We start from the raw sequence: 12,590 nt of genomic DNA, 5'->3' as shown, positions 1-12,590 counted from the left end.
ACCCGTTCGGGACGATGCATTTCAACTATTGCGTAGAATATCAATGGAACGGATGACCTCCACAACTGGGGGTTCAATTCATCGGCGTAAGCCATAATGACATCCGAGTCCATGTCATACGGCTGTCATATGAACTGTAATAAATACAAAGATGTAAATTAATACGAATTTAATTCACGATATAAATATACGAATAATATTAAAAATAAGTTACCTGATCCGCCTGCATCTCATCCAATATTTTTCATATGACTCGGACAGTTCCCCAAATTGTTGTGGTGAAAGTGTGCTGACAATTTCAAGTAGCACCATATGGTGCTGCTGGGAGTCAGCAATTGTTGTCCATTTGGACTTGGCCCATAAATAACCATTGGGCACCAAGCCCAGGACAAAGTGGCGTAATCCGTGACCATGCCCAAATCTACACGAACAATACAAATATGTGTTATTAATGAATATTAATAGCAAAAAAATGTGTAAGAGTTTTTAAGTCAATTTTACCTGTAGCAATTGCAGCACCCCACCAATTGCCGTTTTGCCTTTGTGCTGGCATTGCATAATTCTGGATATAAAAATGCCAGGACAGCACTCCCCCAACTATAGTTCCTCGCGGTTTCTATATCTTCTAATTTTGAGAGATGTAGTAATGAGACATAGTTACCTGAGGAATCCAGGCACATCAATCCCCCAAATAGAAGTAATGCAACAGCACATGCGTACTGAACGACGACAGCCTGGGGAGTATTATAAGTGCTTTCGACCGCCGCCAAATGAGAGGTAATTGCGGATGTCTGTAGTCTCGAGCCCTTCAACACATTTGCATCCGGGCTAAAACCTATGTAAGTAAGGCAATATTCTTGCCATTGTTGTGTTGTGCGGTCGAGATCAATTCCAGTCACCAGCTCGCCGTCTATTGGGAGTGCCATATTATTTGAATATCTTGTAGGGTAATTGTGGATTCTTCTACACGAAAATAAGAAGTGTGCGTCTCCAATCGTCACCTCTCCACTAATGCAGTGATGAGGTGTTGATTTAATTAAAGGCATCCGCACCTGTAAACTCCATAAAATCCTATTTGGTGTAGGATTTCTTGTACACGCTCGAACATATTATTTCGGTGAAAATGACTCCAAAAGCTACCATCTGCACGCCGAAATTAGTACTGCATCTAGGTCCTTCCGAAATATCGTCGGACCTATGTTGGGCTTGTTGAGATAAAACAGTCTCATCACGAGGTCCATATACAGAACATCTATCCATTTGTACGAAAAATAAATTGAAAATAACCTCAGAATAGCTGTAGTTGAATGTAGTGAAAAATTTCAAAGATGAGAGTTATGAATGCAGTGAATGTTCACCACCCTTCCTCCGTCAAATTTATAATAGTTGATGGGGGTGGGTGAAATTTTACCACTCTATACCATTTTTCGAACAAACATTCCTGGAGGTACCAGTGGATTCCATCGATGTACCGAACTTAAGATATGCAAAATTTTATGACAAAAATGAAGACAGACTTGATGTGGAAGTACTTTTCAAAAATAAAGAAGCTTTAATCGAAGCGGTGAAAGATCACTCAATACGATATGCCCGACGCGAGTATTGGGTAGCTGAGAGTTCAAAGGCCAAGAGGAAAGTATTGTGTAAGCATAGCACAGAAGATATATATATATATGTTTTTGTCGTATATGTATAAGCATACAAAGTTATTCGACTGATTCGTATTTATTTTTTTCAGCTATGTTGTGTAGATGGGAGCTGCGAGGCATTTACAAACAAAAAATGGAAAGGTGGACAATAACAAAATACGGAGGGGACCATACATGTATATTGAATCAAATGTCCCTCGAACACGGTAATTTAGATAGAGTATATGTTGCTTCTTTATTGTTAGGACATGTAAAATGCAACCCGTCGTACGGAATCAAGCATGTCATCCAGACTGTGAAAGACCATACCGGATACGATATTTCATATGAAAAGGCATGGTACAGTGTAAAGATGGCACGTGAGATAGTTTATGGCACATGGGAGAGCTCCGTTCAAAAGCTACCCAAATACTTGGGAGCTCTCCAAAAATATAATTCAAGAACGATTGTTGAATGGCAACACAAAACCCGCGACACATCAACCGGTGCATATGTGATAGGGTACGCATTCTGGGCGTTCAAGTCATTAGTGAAGGGTTCCAACACTGTCGCAACCTTATCAGTGTAGATGGGACCCATCTATACACAAAGTACAAGTACAAGATGTTGATTGCTGCTGCCATGGATGGAAATCAACAGGTACTCCCTCTTGTTTTTGCAATTGCCGATGAAGAATCACATTTATTTTGGAAGTGGTTTCTTAGACAATTGAACAGACACATTATACGGGGGCGACGGGGTATCTGCCTTATTTCTAACCGCCATGCTGGTACCACAAGAGCTGTACGTGAATGTCCGGATTTCGTGCCACCTAACGGCGTGCACCGATATTGCTTGCGGCACGTGTGTTTCAATTTCAACAGTAAACACAAAAATATTGTGTTGAAGTATCTTTGTTGGAGAGCTGGCTCTGAATATCAAATCAGAAAATTCAATCGCATTATGGAGGAGATAAAGAGCCAGTCACTAGAGGCGCTTCAGTGGTTAGATAGGATCGATAAGGAAAAATGGACAGCATCACATGACGGTGGATGGCGATGCGGAATTCTGATGACAAATATGTCGAAATGCATAAATGGAGTATTGAAAGGGGCTCGCCGCCTACCATTGACAGCAATTGCTGAGATGACATTTCAGCGAAGTGTCCATTATTTCCGTGAGAGGTTAGCAAGAAGTACTGTAATGTTGGTCAACAACCAACTGTGGACGGATTTTGCATATAAGATGTTCACACGTTGGCATCAAAATTCTGTTGAACATACCGTCACAAAATACCATCAGTTCCAACAGTCCGCCTCGGTTGTTACAAGACGTCACAGTGGATATGGAGTCAACACCCATGTTGTCAAAATTGCGAACCGAGAATGTTCTTGCGGCAATTGGACTTAATTTTGTATTCATTGCAGTCACGCTCAAAAGGTATGCGCTGCATACATGATTAATGTTGTATCAATGGTGAAGGATTATTACGATATAATGGCTTATAAGAATACATATTCTAAGTCATTTGAACCTGTGCATTCCGAAGATTATTGGGATGTACCGGAATTTGAGTTGGTCCACGATCCTACTATTCGCGCCCTAGTCGAAATCAAACGACACGTATTCACAACGAGATGGATTGGGTGCAAACGCGTGCATGACAACAAGCACAACAAAGAAATTCTTCAACACAATTAGATGTGCCAGTACCGGGTAGCTAGTATTAATTGTATACTTTTTGTATTTTTTATAATTGTACAAAAATATACACTTTTACATTTATACATTTAATGTAATTTTTTACAATTGTGCAAAATAAATAACTATTACATTTGTACCCTTAATTGTAATTTTTTAAGTTAATGCAATGTAAATTTTATTAATTTTTTAATTTTAGTATGTTGTTAAAATTAATTATATATAAATTAAATTATATAAATATAATTAAACAAAAAAAAAGAGGGAAAACACGAAGTCGGGAATTAAAATCCCACTTCTATGATTTTGGGTTTTTTTTGTATATTTTATTGACGAAATCGCGACTCGTCATACTTTTATTACTTATTTAAAAAAAAATTATAATAATATAATTTTTTATATATAATAAAAAATTAATTAACTCGGCTAATGGAAGATGTAAGTTTCTATCAATTCTGGACTCTGCTTAAAGCATTATGTAACATTAAAAGAGAACTTCTAACTATTGAAGCATGTTCAATTTTTTACGTCAGTATTGCATCATTATATTCAACCACCCTGAATTGCATATTCATTAAAGCAATGGCTTTATGTGGGTGATGAGGATTTTATTGAAATTGTGAGGTCGCAAAGCTGGTTGTTGATCGCGTAGTGTCAAGGTCATGACAACCGGGTCAGATTTTAACCGAGTCCAACCCAGATAGATGTCGTCCAGAAGAGGTGCTTAGTCATTGCATGAAGGACCTTAGGAGCAACACGCACCAAGTGGTGGAACCCAAGATCTCCACTATAAATACCCCAACCTACAGAAGGAAAAGGTATCTTCATTTTCTATCACTTTACTCGCATACCTAGATTGCCAACTTTTCCTTCGACCTCAGAACTAACTTAAGATTCGGAGTGTCGTCGTCGGGGACGAACCTAACTAGTTTAACCTTCTTTGTTTTATCTTCAAATACCAGATTCGGGGAGGTGACATGGTGAGATCGCGCTCATTGATCTAGATCGCACGTGATCGAGCCAGATCAGATTGGCGCCGTCTGCGGGAATAATTGAGGATAAAACAAAACCTTGACATGGAAGGACATTCGAGGGAAAACATTCCTGAAATTGAGGGAACATCAAGGGGAGTTGAAAGAATGGTCCTATTAACGCAAACTGAGTTACAAAGAATGATGGAAGAAGCTGGGAGAAACGCTATTATGGATGAATGTAGAGTATCTGAAGGTATAAAGGGGAGGGGACCAGGACCTAGGTGCATGGCCGCCTCGTCTGAAGTAGGCTCGAGTAGCCGAGCTGGCAGTCAAAGATGCGAAAGGCTTTGGAGACCTCTGAGGCCCGCAACTCCTCTAATTCCTTTATTTTGGCTTCGAAAGCAGCGCGTTCTTCATCCCAACCCCTCTCCTTAGCTCGCTGCTCGTTCAGTTGCGCTCGCAAATTGCGATTTTTCTGACTAGTAGCTGTTTGGCGTTTGCGAAAGCCGGTGAATTTGGACACGGCTCGCAAGAAAGTGCCAGCCTACCCAAGACAACGACCAGACAATAATTAAACATGAACACCAAGTATTAAGAAGTCAGCAGTCTTACCTGTAATAGAGCATGAGCCCCAAACTCTTCTAATTGAAGATAGGGGTTTTGAGTTGTGCCGCCTAGTCGCGGGGTAAGCAACCGACTCTGTAAAGTTCCTAAGAATCTTGACCCGCCTACATGTTTAGCACATTGTTGAGGTAAAAAATCCTCCAGTCGAGGATGGTCTTCTTGCCAGCTAACTCAGCGGACAAGTGGCTCTCAATTCGCAGTTCGCCACAAGCCGTCCTCTCCCACCATCGATCTCCTTGAGATAAGTTAAGTTCTTCTCTTCCTCAGCGCGAGATGCCACCCCTTCCTCCTCAGATCGCTTGTGAAAATGCGATCTCCCAAACCTTGTTCTTTGGGGAGATTTGCTCCTATGTTTATGCTTCTTGGGCTGGCTTTGACCAGCAGCGTCTACCTCCCCATGATGAGAGCCAACATCTATATTGGGGGAGGGGCTCCTTGATGGTCGAGGAACGAGGTCGTGCGGTTGAGTCTCTCTTGACTACCAATCTCGATGGGAGCAGTATTCCTGCATGACGAGCTGATCTGCGAACATGCGAACACAAAGAGTTAGAAAAATAAACATGCAGGAAGGTACAAAAGGCGGGGGGGGAGATCGTGATCACCTAATGAACCCCTAACTTGGAGGGGTGCTAGAGAGAGTTGCGCGAGACATAAGATTTCTTCGACCAGCAGCTTCTTCGAGTAATACCGATTAGAAGTGAGGCTGTTTATTTGGTATCCTTCCAGCCCCCCTCCTTCAGTAATAGGTTCAGGTTTATCTACACTCCATTTAAGCTCGAAAGGCCATCTTTGGCCAAGTGGGGGTCGGACAAATATAAACCTCTCTTTCCAAGGACCTACATTGGACTTAAGGAGTTCTAGATACCAACAATCTTTTCGAGCAGAGAGGTAGAAAAAGCCTCTCTCTCCCGATCTCGTCGAGGTAGTGAAGGAATAAAGTGACAAAAAATTATCAAAATTGGGCTCAAATCGATGGGCTTGAATTATTATAACGAAGAGGATGATGTGGCTGACTGAATTAGGGGATAATTGCATTGGGTTCAGCAACAAACTCTTAAGAATGCTAGCTACTTGAGAGCTAGAGGTAATCGTAGACCAGCTTCAAAATGTTGAAGCGATAATGAGCAAAAACCCATAGGAGGTATATGCATGCGATCAAAGGAACGCGGGATGACGACCTCATAATCATGAGAATTGAAGTATTTTTCTTTTATTTGGTGAATAGTCTGTTTTACGGTACTCCCTACACCGACCCAGGGACTATGATCTAGCAATTGTTGGAACTTAACATGCCGAGGAATTTGGTCATCAGATGACTTTGCAGCATGATTCAACCTAGACCTAGACCTAACTCTATAAGGTCCCTCTTCTGGGCGGCCTCATGCAAGGGGGAGGTCGCAGAAATGGAAAAAGAATTATAACTGGAAGAGTTAAAGAATTATAACTCTTCGGAATTTTTTTTTTTTATTTTTTTTTACATCATTATTTCATCATCTTCAATTTGTATGGAATTTGTTACAACAATGAAATTTGTTATATCAAACTAAACTTTATGGAATTGGACTAAAAATACCAAAACAATCATCTTCATTCTCGTTTCCAAGATGAATTGGAGATGGAGAGTCTTCTTTGTCACTTTGTACTTCTTCAAGAATCTTTTGCATTTCTTCCGTAGTTGTTGCTTTGGCAATTCTTGCTGATAAATTGTTTTTCCTCAATAGAAATTGTTCTTGCTCTGAATTAATCTCTTTGCCAAGAATTTTTGATGTCTCGCACATTGTGGGATTTTGTTTAAACCACTCCAAAATTGTTGTTTGTTCAAAAATTTTTGTATTCATTTTGTCCCACCATTTTACACAATATTTCTTCCCCAGGGAGAATATGACTGTGTTTTCATCAATTTGGATGGGTTTGAACTGAGATTCGATTTTCAGAATCCAGGTCAAATTAAATTGGATGCAGCATTTGAGTAAGTTGGGCAGATGTTGCCCTGGAAACATACTGATCTTGAGATTTTTTGTAAAGAATTTGAATGCTTCTTGGATCGATTTTGGAAGAATTTGTGGTTCCGGACCAAAATAATACCACCATCTAACGAACAAATTTGAAATTTTTTCTGGAGAAATTTTGATGTCAAAAAGGAAATAAAAAGACATGGTATTTTTCTCATTTTGTTTAAGAAGGAAATGTTGAAAGGCTTTGATGTAATCCCAATATGAAATCAATGGATATTTTTTGTTTGGAATATTTTTGAAGTTATAGGGACTTTTTCTCCAGTCGCACAAAGAAAGAATGGAATTTATGAAAATTCTTCTGTAGTCAATTTGTGAGGAGTTGGCTGGAGCTCCTTTGGGAGACATATTTTGGATAAAAATAGATCTTGTTGAGACAAAATTGTCTTGATAGAATTTTTGGGTCTTTTGAGGATCTTCGTAAATCCTGTTATGGTTTTCATCAAGAACTATTGTTGCTATTAGAACTGGATTGTCTTGAGTTTGTTCATTCATCCATTCATTCTAAATTATACAATCGAGGTGAAAATCTGCTTTCTCAAAATATGGAGAAATTGGTGAATTGAATTGGGAACTGGTAGGTCTAGCAGTAGAAGTCCCTGCTATGTCTTTATAAGTTTGAATGAGTTTGGAAGGGGCAAGAGGAATTAATTTCCCTAACGGGGTAAATCTGTTGGTAATTTGGATAGCAATTTGTGATAATGATGGTGTTTATGAGGTTGTTTGGGTGAGACTTTATGTTTTTTGTTGGAGAGATGGGGGTAAGACCCGTAATGATTTTGGATTTTGTGGACTTTGTGCCTTCAAAATTTGAGGATTTTGTGGTTTCGATTGGGTCTTCTCTGATATTAGAGAAGGGTATTCTAATTTGAGGATTTGGACTGTTGGTTTTGCTAAAGGACTTACATTTAGCTTTGGTTATCCAGTCAATTTTTACATCCCTGCAAAAATTCTATTGTCAAATAGTCAGGAATGCGATTGTAAGTTCCCTTGACATATTCAATATCAAAATCAAAAACAAATAATAAAGCTTGTAATCTTGCAAAAATTTGTTTTGAAACTAAATTTTCAACATCTTTTGTAAGTACATCTTTTATAGCTCACAATCAATTTTTAAAAGAAATTTCTGATTTAACAAATCATCTTGAAATTTAGAAATGCACCATACAATAGATAATATTTTCTTTTTTTTTGCAGGATAATTTTTCTGCGCTGTAGTTTTCCAAATTCCAGAATAATATCTTACTATTGTTTCTTTATCATTAATAATTTGGCTAAGAATACCTCCATATTCTAGTTTTGATGCATCTGTTTGTACAATTTTTGGTGCAGTTGGATAACATATACTTAGACAAAGAATTTCTTTAATTTCTATTTTTTATTTTTTCACTTAATCTATATGAATTTGAGTCCAAGGTGGTGGTGGAGTTTTTAATCTTTCATATAATGGTTTACATACTTGTCTAAGAGTTGGATAAAAATCTAAAACATAATTTTGACTTCCTAAGAATCTCTGTAATTGAGTTTTATCTAAAATTTGGTTTGAAAAATTTTCTCCAAAAGTTAGAGATTTTTGAATTGGGACAATGGTTCCTTGATGAATTTGATGTCCTAAAAATCTAATATTAGTTTAGAAGAGTTTTATTTTGGGGGCTGATACAACTAAGCTATTATCTTTAATGAGTTTAACAAATATTTGTAAATATTTCCAGTATTTTTCTATATTTTCACTGAAGACTAAAACATCATCAATATAAACAATAGCGAAAGAAGTATATGGAGTGAAAATATCATTCATAATTTTTTGAAATTCTGAAGGAGCATTTTTTAAACCAAATGGCATAACATTCCACTCAAATTGGAAAAAAGGGAGAGTAAAACTTGTTTTATATCTATCTTTTTCGTCAATTTGAATTTGCCAGAATCTTGATTTCATGTCAAATTTAGAAAATATTTTTGCATTATAAAGTATTTTAAGAAGATATGTTTTATTAGGTATGGGATACCTAATCCATCTTAATGCTTTATTTAAAGATTTGTAATTTATAACTAACCTAGGTGTCCCTCTTTCTAATTCTGCATTGTTCTGGACAAGACCAAGGAGACTTTGAAGGGCGAACCGATTTTTTATTAAGAAGATCTTGAATTTCTTTTTTGCAATATTCTAATAATTCTTGATTCATCTGTATTGGCCTAGCTTTAGTAGGAATTTGTCTTTCATCAAAATCTGTTTTATAAGGGAGAGTGAAAACATGTTTTTCCTTTCCCAAAATGCATTTGGTAATTTTGAACAAACTTGTTTTTGAATTTTATTTTGAAATTCAAGAATTTTCTTTTGAGTGAAAGGTGCCGAAATTTGTTCTTCTATTTTCTTATGAGAAATTTCATCTATTAGAAAGAGAATTTATTTTTCTTTATTACTAATTTCTTGGAATATAAGAGTATCTTGAACTACTTTAATATCTCTTTGGGTTACAGGGAATTAAAATTTAAATAAGATATCTTTTCCGATTACTTTAGTCCTAATCCCTTCACAACTTACATTAATTGGGTAAAGTATTTGGAGAAAATGATTTCCTAAAATTATTGGAGTATTAAGGTCTTTAACTAGCACAAAACTAGTTTTGAAACAAATTCCATTATAACACACATGAGCTTTTGAAAGTTTGAAATTAATTTTGAGACTGACAGAATTAGCATGTCAGAGTTTTTCTTTAGTTTTTTCAAAATATTTAGTGGGGATTAACCCTTCTTGAATACAATTCATGTCTGCTCCCCAATCCATTAAAGCTATGGCAGTTAATTTAAAATCTTCAATAACTAAATTAATTATTACATACCATTTTTATAAGCAATTCTAGAGATGGTATTAACGAAAGATTCTTCTTCTTCAGAGACTTTGAATGGGGATATTTTATTGAAATTTTCTTTGAAAATTTGATTTCGAAGTTTTATGATTAAATTTCTTGTTGTAACTGATCATGGTTTTCTTTTAAAGTTTTAACTTCCTTTTTTAATTGTCTAACTTCATATTTTATGTCAGATATTGAGACTTTAGAATTAGAAGAATCAAACATATTCATAATTTCTGAGAAATCTGTTTTAGGAGGGGGTTTTACTTTCTGAGGATTTTCATTTGAAATTAATTCTTGAAGTTTATTGAGGTAAATTTCTTTATATTCGAGATTTTGAATTTTGTCAATAAGATTTAATATTAAGGAAAATTGGTTAGTTAAGGTAGCTATTTGTTTATTACAAAGACATAATTCTAGTGAGCAACTAGTACATTCATTATTATCTTCTAAATTAGAGTTTTAAGACTCTTCTGAGGAGGAGGAATATCCTTCATCTGTTTGAATTTGATCTAATTGTTCTTCTAGACTAGAATTTTTAATTTCAAATATTTTTAAATCTTCTTCATCTAAGATTCTTAATAATTGATTTGTTAACTCTCCTCCTAGACTTAATTCATAAATTTTCTTTCGCATTCTACAACCAGTAGCATAAGGACCTGGTTTTTGACATTATTGACATATAATGGAATTAGGAACACTAGAATATTTTTTCTTTGAGAAATTTTTTCTTGGGAAATTAGGTTTAGAAGAGGGTTTAGTGGGGGATTTAAAAGGAGTTTTCTTTGATTATCTATGTCTATGATTGTTATAGTGTTTTGACTTTGATGATGATGATGGTGACCTTATTTTTTGAAATCCAAATTGTTCACACCAACTTCCTAACTCTTTTCTAGAAGTAAGATTTTGTTTCTTTAGTTGGGCTTTAAGGTAAAATCATTGTATAATTTGTAATCCTACTAAATTAACATGATTTATAATTTCTCCGTAAGAAAGAGATGTAATATTTTCATATTTTTCTTTAATTTTTTCATCAACTTTTTCTGTAAATGATTTTGGTAATCCTGAAATAAATTATTCTTTCCAAAAATAACTATTTGCATCATTTCTTTCATAGATTTTGGATAAAAAGACATCTTTATACCATCTAAAATCATGGAGTTTTCAACACTTTAGATTTTGTAAAAATTCTGTATTTCTTTCTTGATATATTTGAGGATTTCCAATAAAATGGATAATGGTTGTATATATTAAAGACGATATTGCATTAGATACGGGTCTTCCTTCATCGTTATTAATAATATTTCCTTCTGGATCTTTTTTAACACTTGAAAGAATTTGAGTCTTGGCTTCCTTAGTTATTGTATTATTCCACCAACCTTTTAATTGACCATTGAATCCTAATATAAGATATTTAGCAGCATCTTCATCTGTTAATCATGCTCTCTCTTTGTAAATGTTTGATACCATAACATTTGTTTACATTGGCTAAAAATTTGATATTCAGACAATGTATCTAGATTCCCTTCATATATTGAATTTCCATTAAAAGACCTAAAATTTTGGACTCCTTCTATTTTTAGATCAGGGAGAGTTGGTTTATAATAATTTTTATAAGGTGATAAATATTGAATAGTGTTAATAAAATTAGGAATTTTTTTATTATTAGAATCTTCATGGTTTTGTCCAATTGTATTTATGACTTTGTCTTTACCTAGATCTCTTAGTCTCTCTTGGATTCCTAAAAGAATAGACTTTTCTGGATTTAATTTTGGTATATAATCAGAAATTTGGAGAGGAAGATTATTAGCAGTAATGTGAAGAGTTTGATCTTTAGACGTTATTAGAGAAGATGATAAGGGCTCTTTCTTTTTTAAAGTTTCTTTAATTTTGTTTCTATCCGATGTAATTGTTTTCCTATGGAATGAAGGATTAAATTTGAAAAATTATTTTGTTTAATCTGAACAGTGCTTACCTCATTGGTGGATGGTTCACTTACTGGAAGACACTTGATGATTTGGCCTTTTATGGAGATACCGGATTCCTCTAAAGGTGGATGTTCATTGAAGATTATTGACCTATCAAGCTTTGTCCATTTTTTTAGAGTTTTTTGGATGACTGCTAATTTATCATCTCCATATGTTTTGAATAAATAGGAGAAAAAAGGAATATTTTGTTTAGTGTATGAAATGTACTCATACCATTCAGATCTGATGTTTGCTCTTTGGGGTTCAGAAAAATTACTCATGAACCATTTTCTATTAGAAATATTTAGATCTGATGTTTGCTCTTTGGGGTTCAGAAAAATTACTCATGAACCATTTTCTATTAGAAATATTTTCTTTGGAAAAAAAGTATATTTTAAGAAATTCTTTGGTAATTGTAAGAATTTGTGATGGTGCAGAATTGGGGATCTTGTTTCCTCATAGTCTTGATATATTGGTTGTGCAAGATATTGACCTATTCTTATTCCTTGAAATTTTGAGGTAGTAGGTCTAAATATTTCTGAAGTTGAGTGTCTAGAAGGGGTGATAGGATGAGAGTAGGAAGTTCTATTTTTTTTTTTTAATGAATTTTTTCTACAAAATTTTACTCCTACAGATCCATCGGGATGTTGAGTAATTTGGTCGATTTCTGAATTTTCTATGGGCTGAATAGGGAAAATTGATCCGGGTGGTAGATTCCTTGTTTCCGCTAAAGTAACATTTTTTCATTCTATAGTTTTTGGAACTAAAAGATTAAATTTTGCCCTATTTATTTCTCAAAATATTGTTTGACCTGGTGATTTAGTGTGAGATA

General features: G+C 35.2%; 2 protein-coding genes across 2 annotated transcripts in view; one reads left to right on the top strand and one right to left on the bottom strand.

Annotated features, from left to right (window-relative positions):
• LOC105173307 overlaps positions 1–12,039 on the top strand; it is a 23,371-nt gene extending 11,332 nt beyond the window's left edge. Inside the window, exon 3 of the transcript XR_002288008.1 lies at positions 11,760–12,039. The gene's annotated coding sequence lies outside the window, so the exon portion shown is untranslated. The remainder of the gene's footprint in view (positions 1–11,759) is intronic.
• On the bottom strand, positions 4,550–8,130 carry LOC110012809. The gene is made up of 2 exons (XM_020697675.1): positions 5,530–8,130; positions 4,550–5,449 (listed from the first exon to the last, which is right to left on the bottom strand). Exon 1 carries the CDS (start codon positions 7,432–7,434, stop codon positions 6,478–6,480), a length of 957 nt encoding a protein of 318 aa, XP_020553334.1. The 5' UTR covers positions 7,435–8,130; the 3' UTR covers positions 4,550–5,449; positions 5,530–6,477.

This window comes from Sesamum indicum, linkage group LG11 (assembly GCF_000512975.1).
Source record: "Sesamum indicum cultivar Zhongzhi No. 13 linkage group LG11, S_indicum_v1.0, whole genome shotgun sequence".
In the NCBI taxonomy this organism is placed as follows: Eukaryota; Viridiplantae; Streptophyta; class Magnoliopsida; order Lamiales; family Pedaliaceae; genus Sesamum; species Sesamum indicum.
The sequence above is the reverse complement of the archived record's forward strand: the minus strand, read 5'-3'. Positions and strand labels throughout refer to the sequence as shown.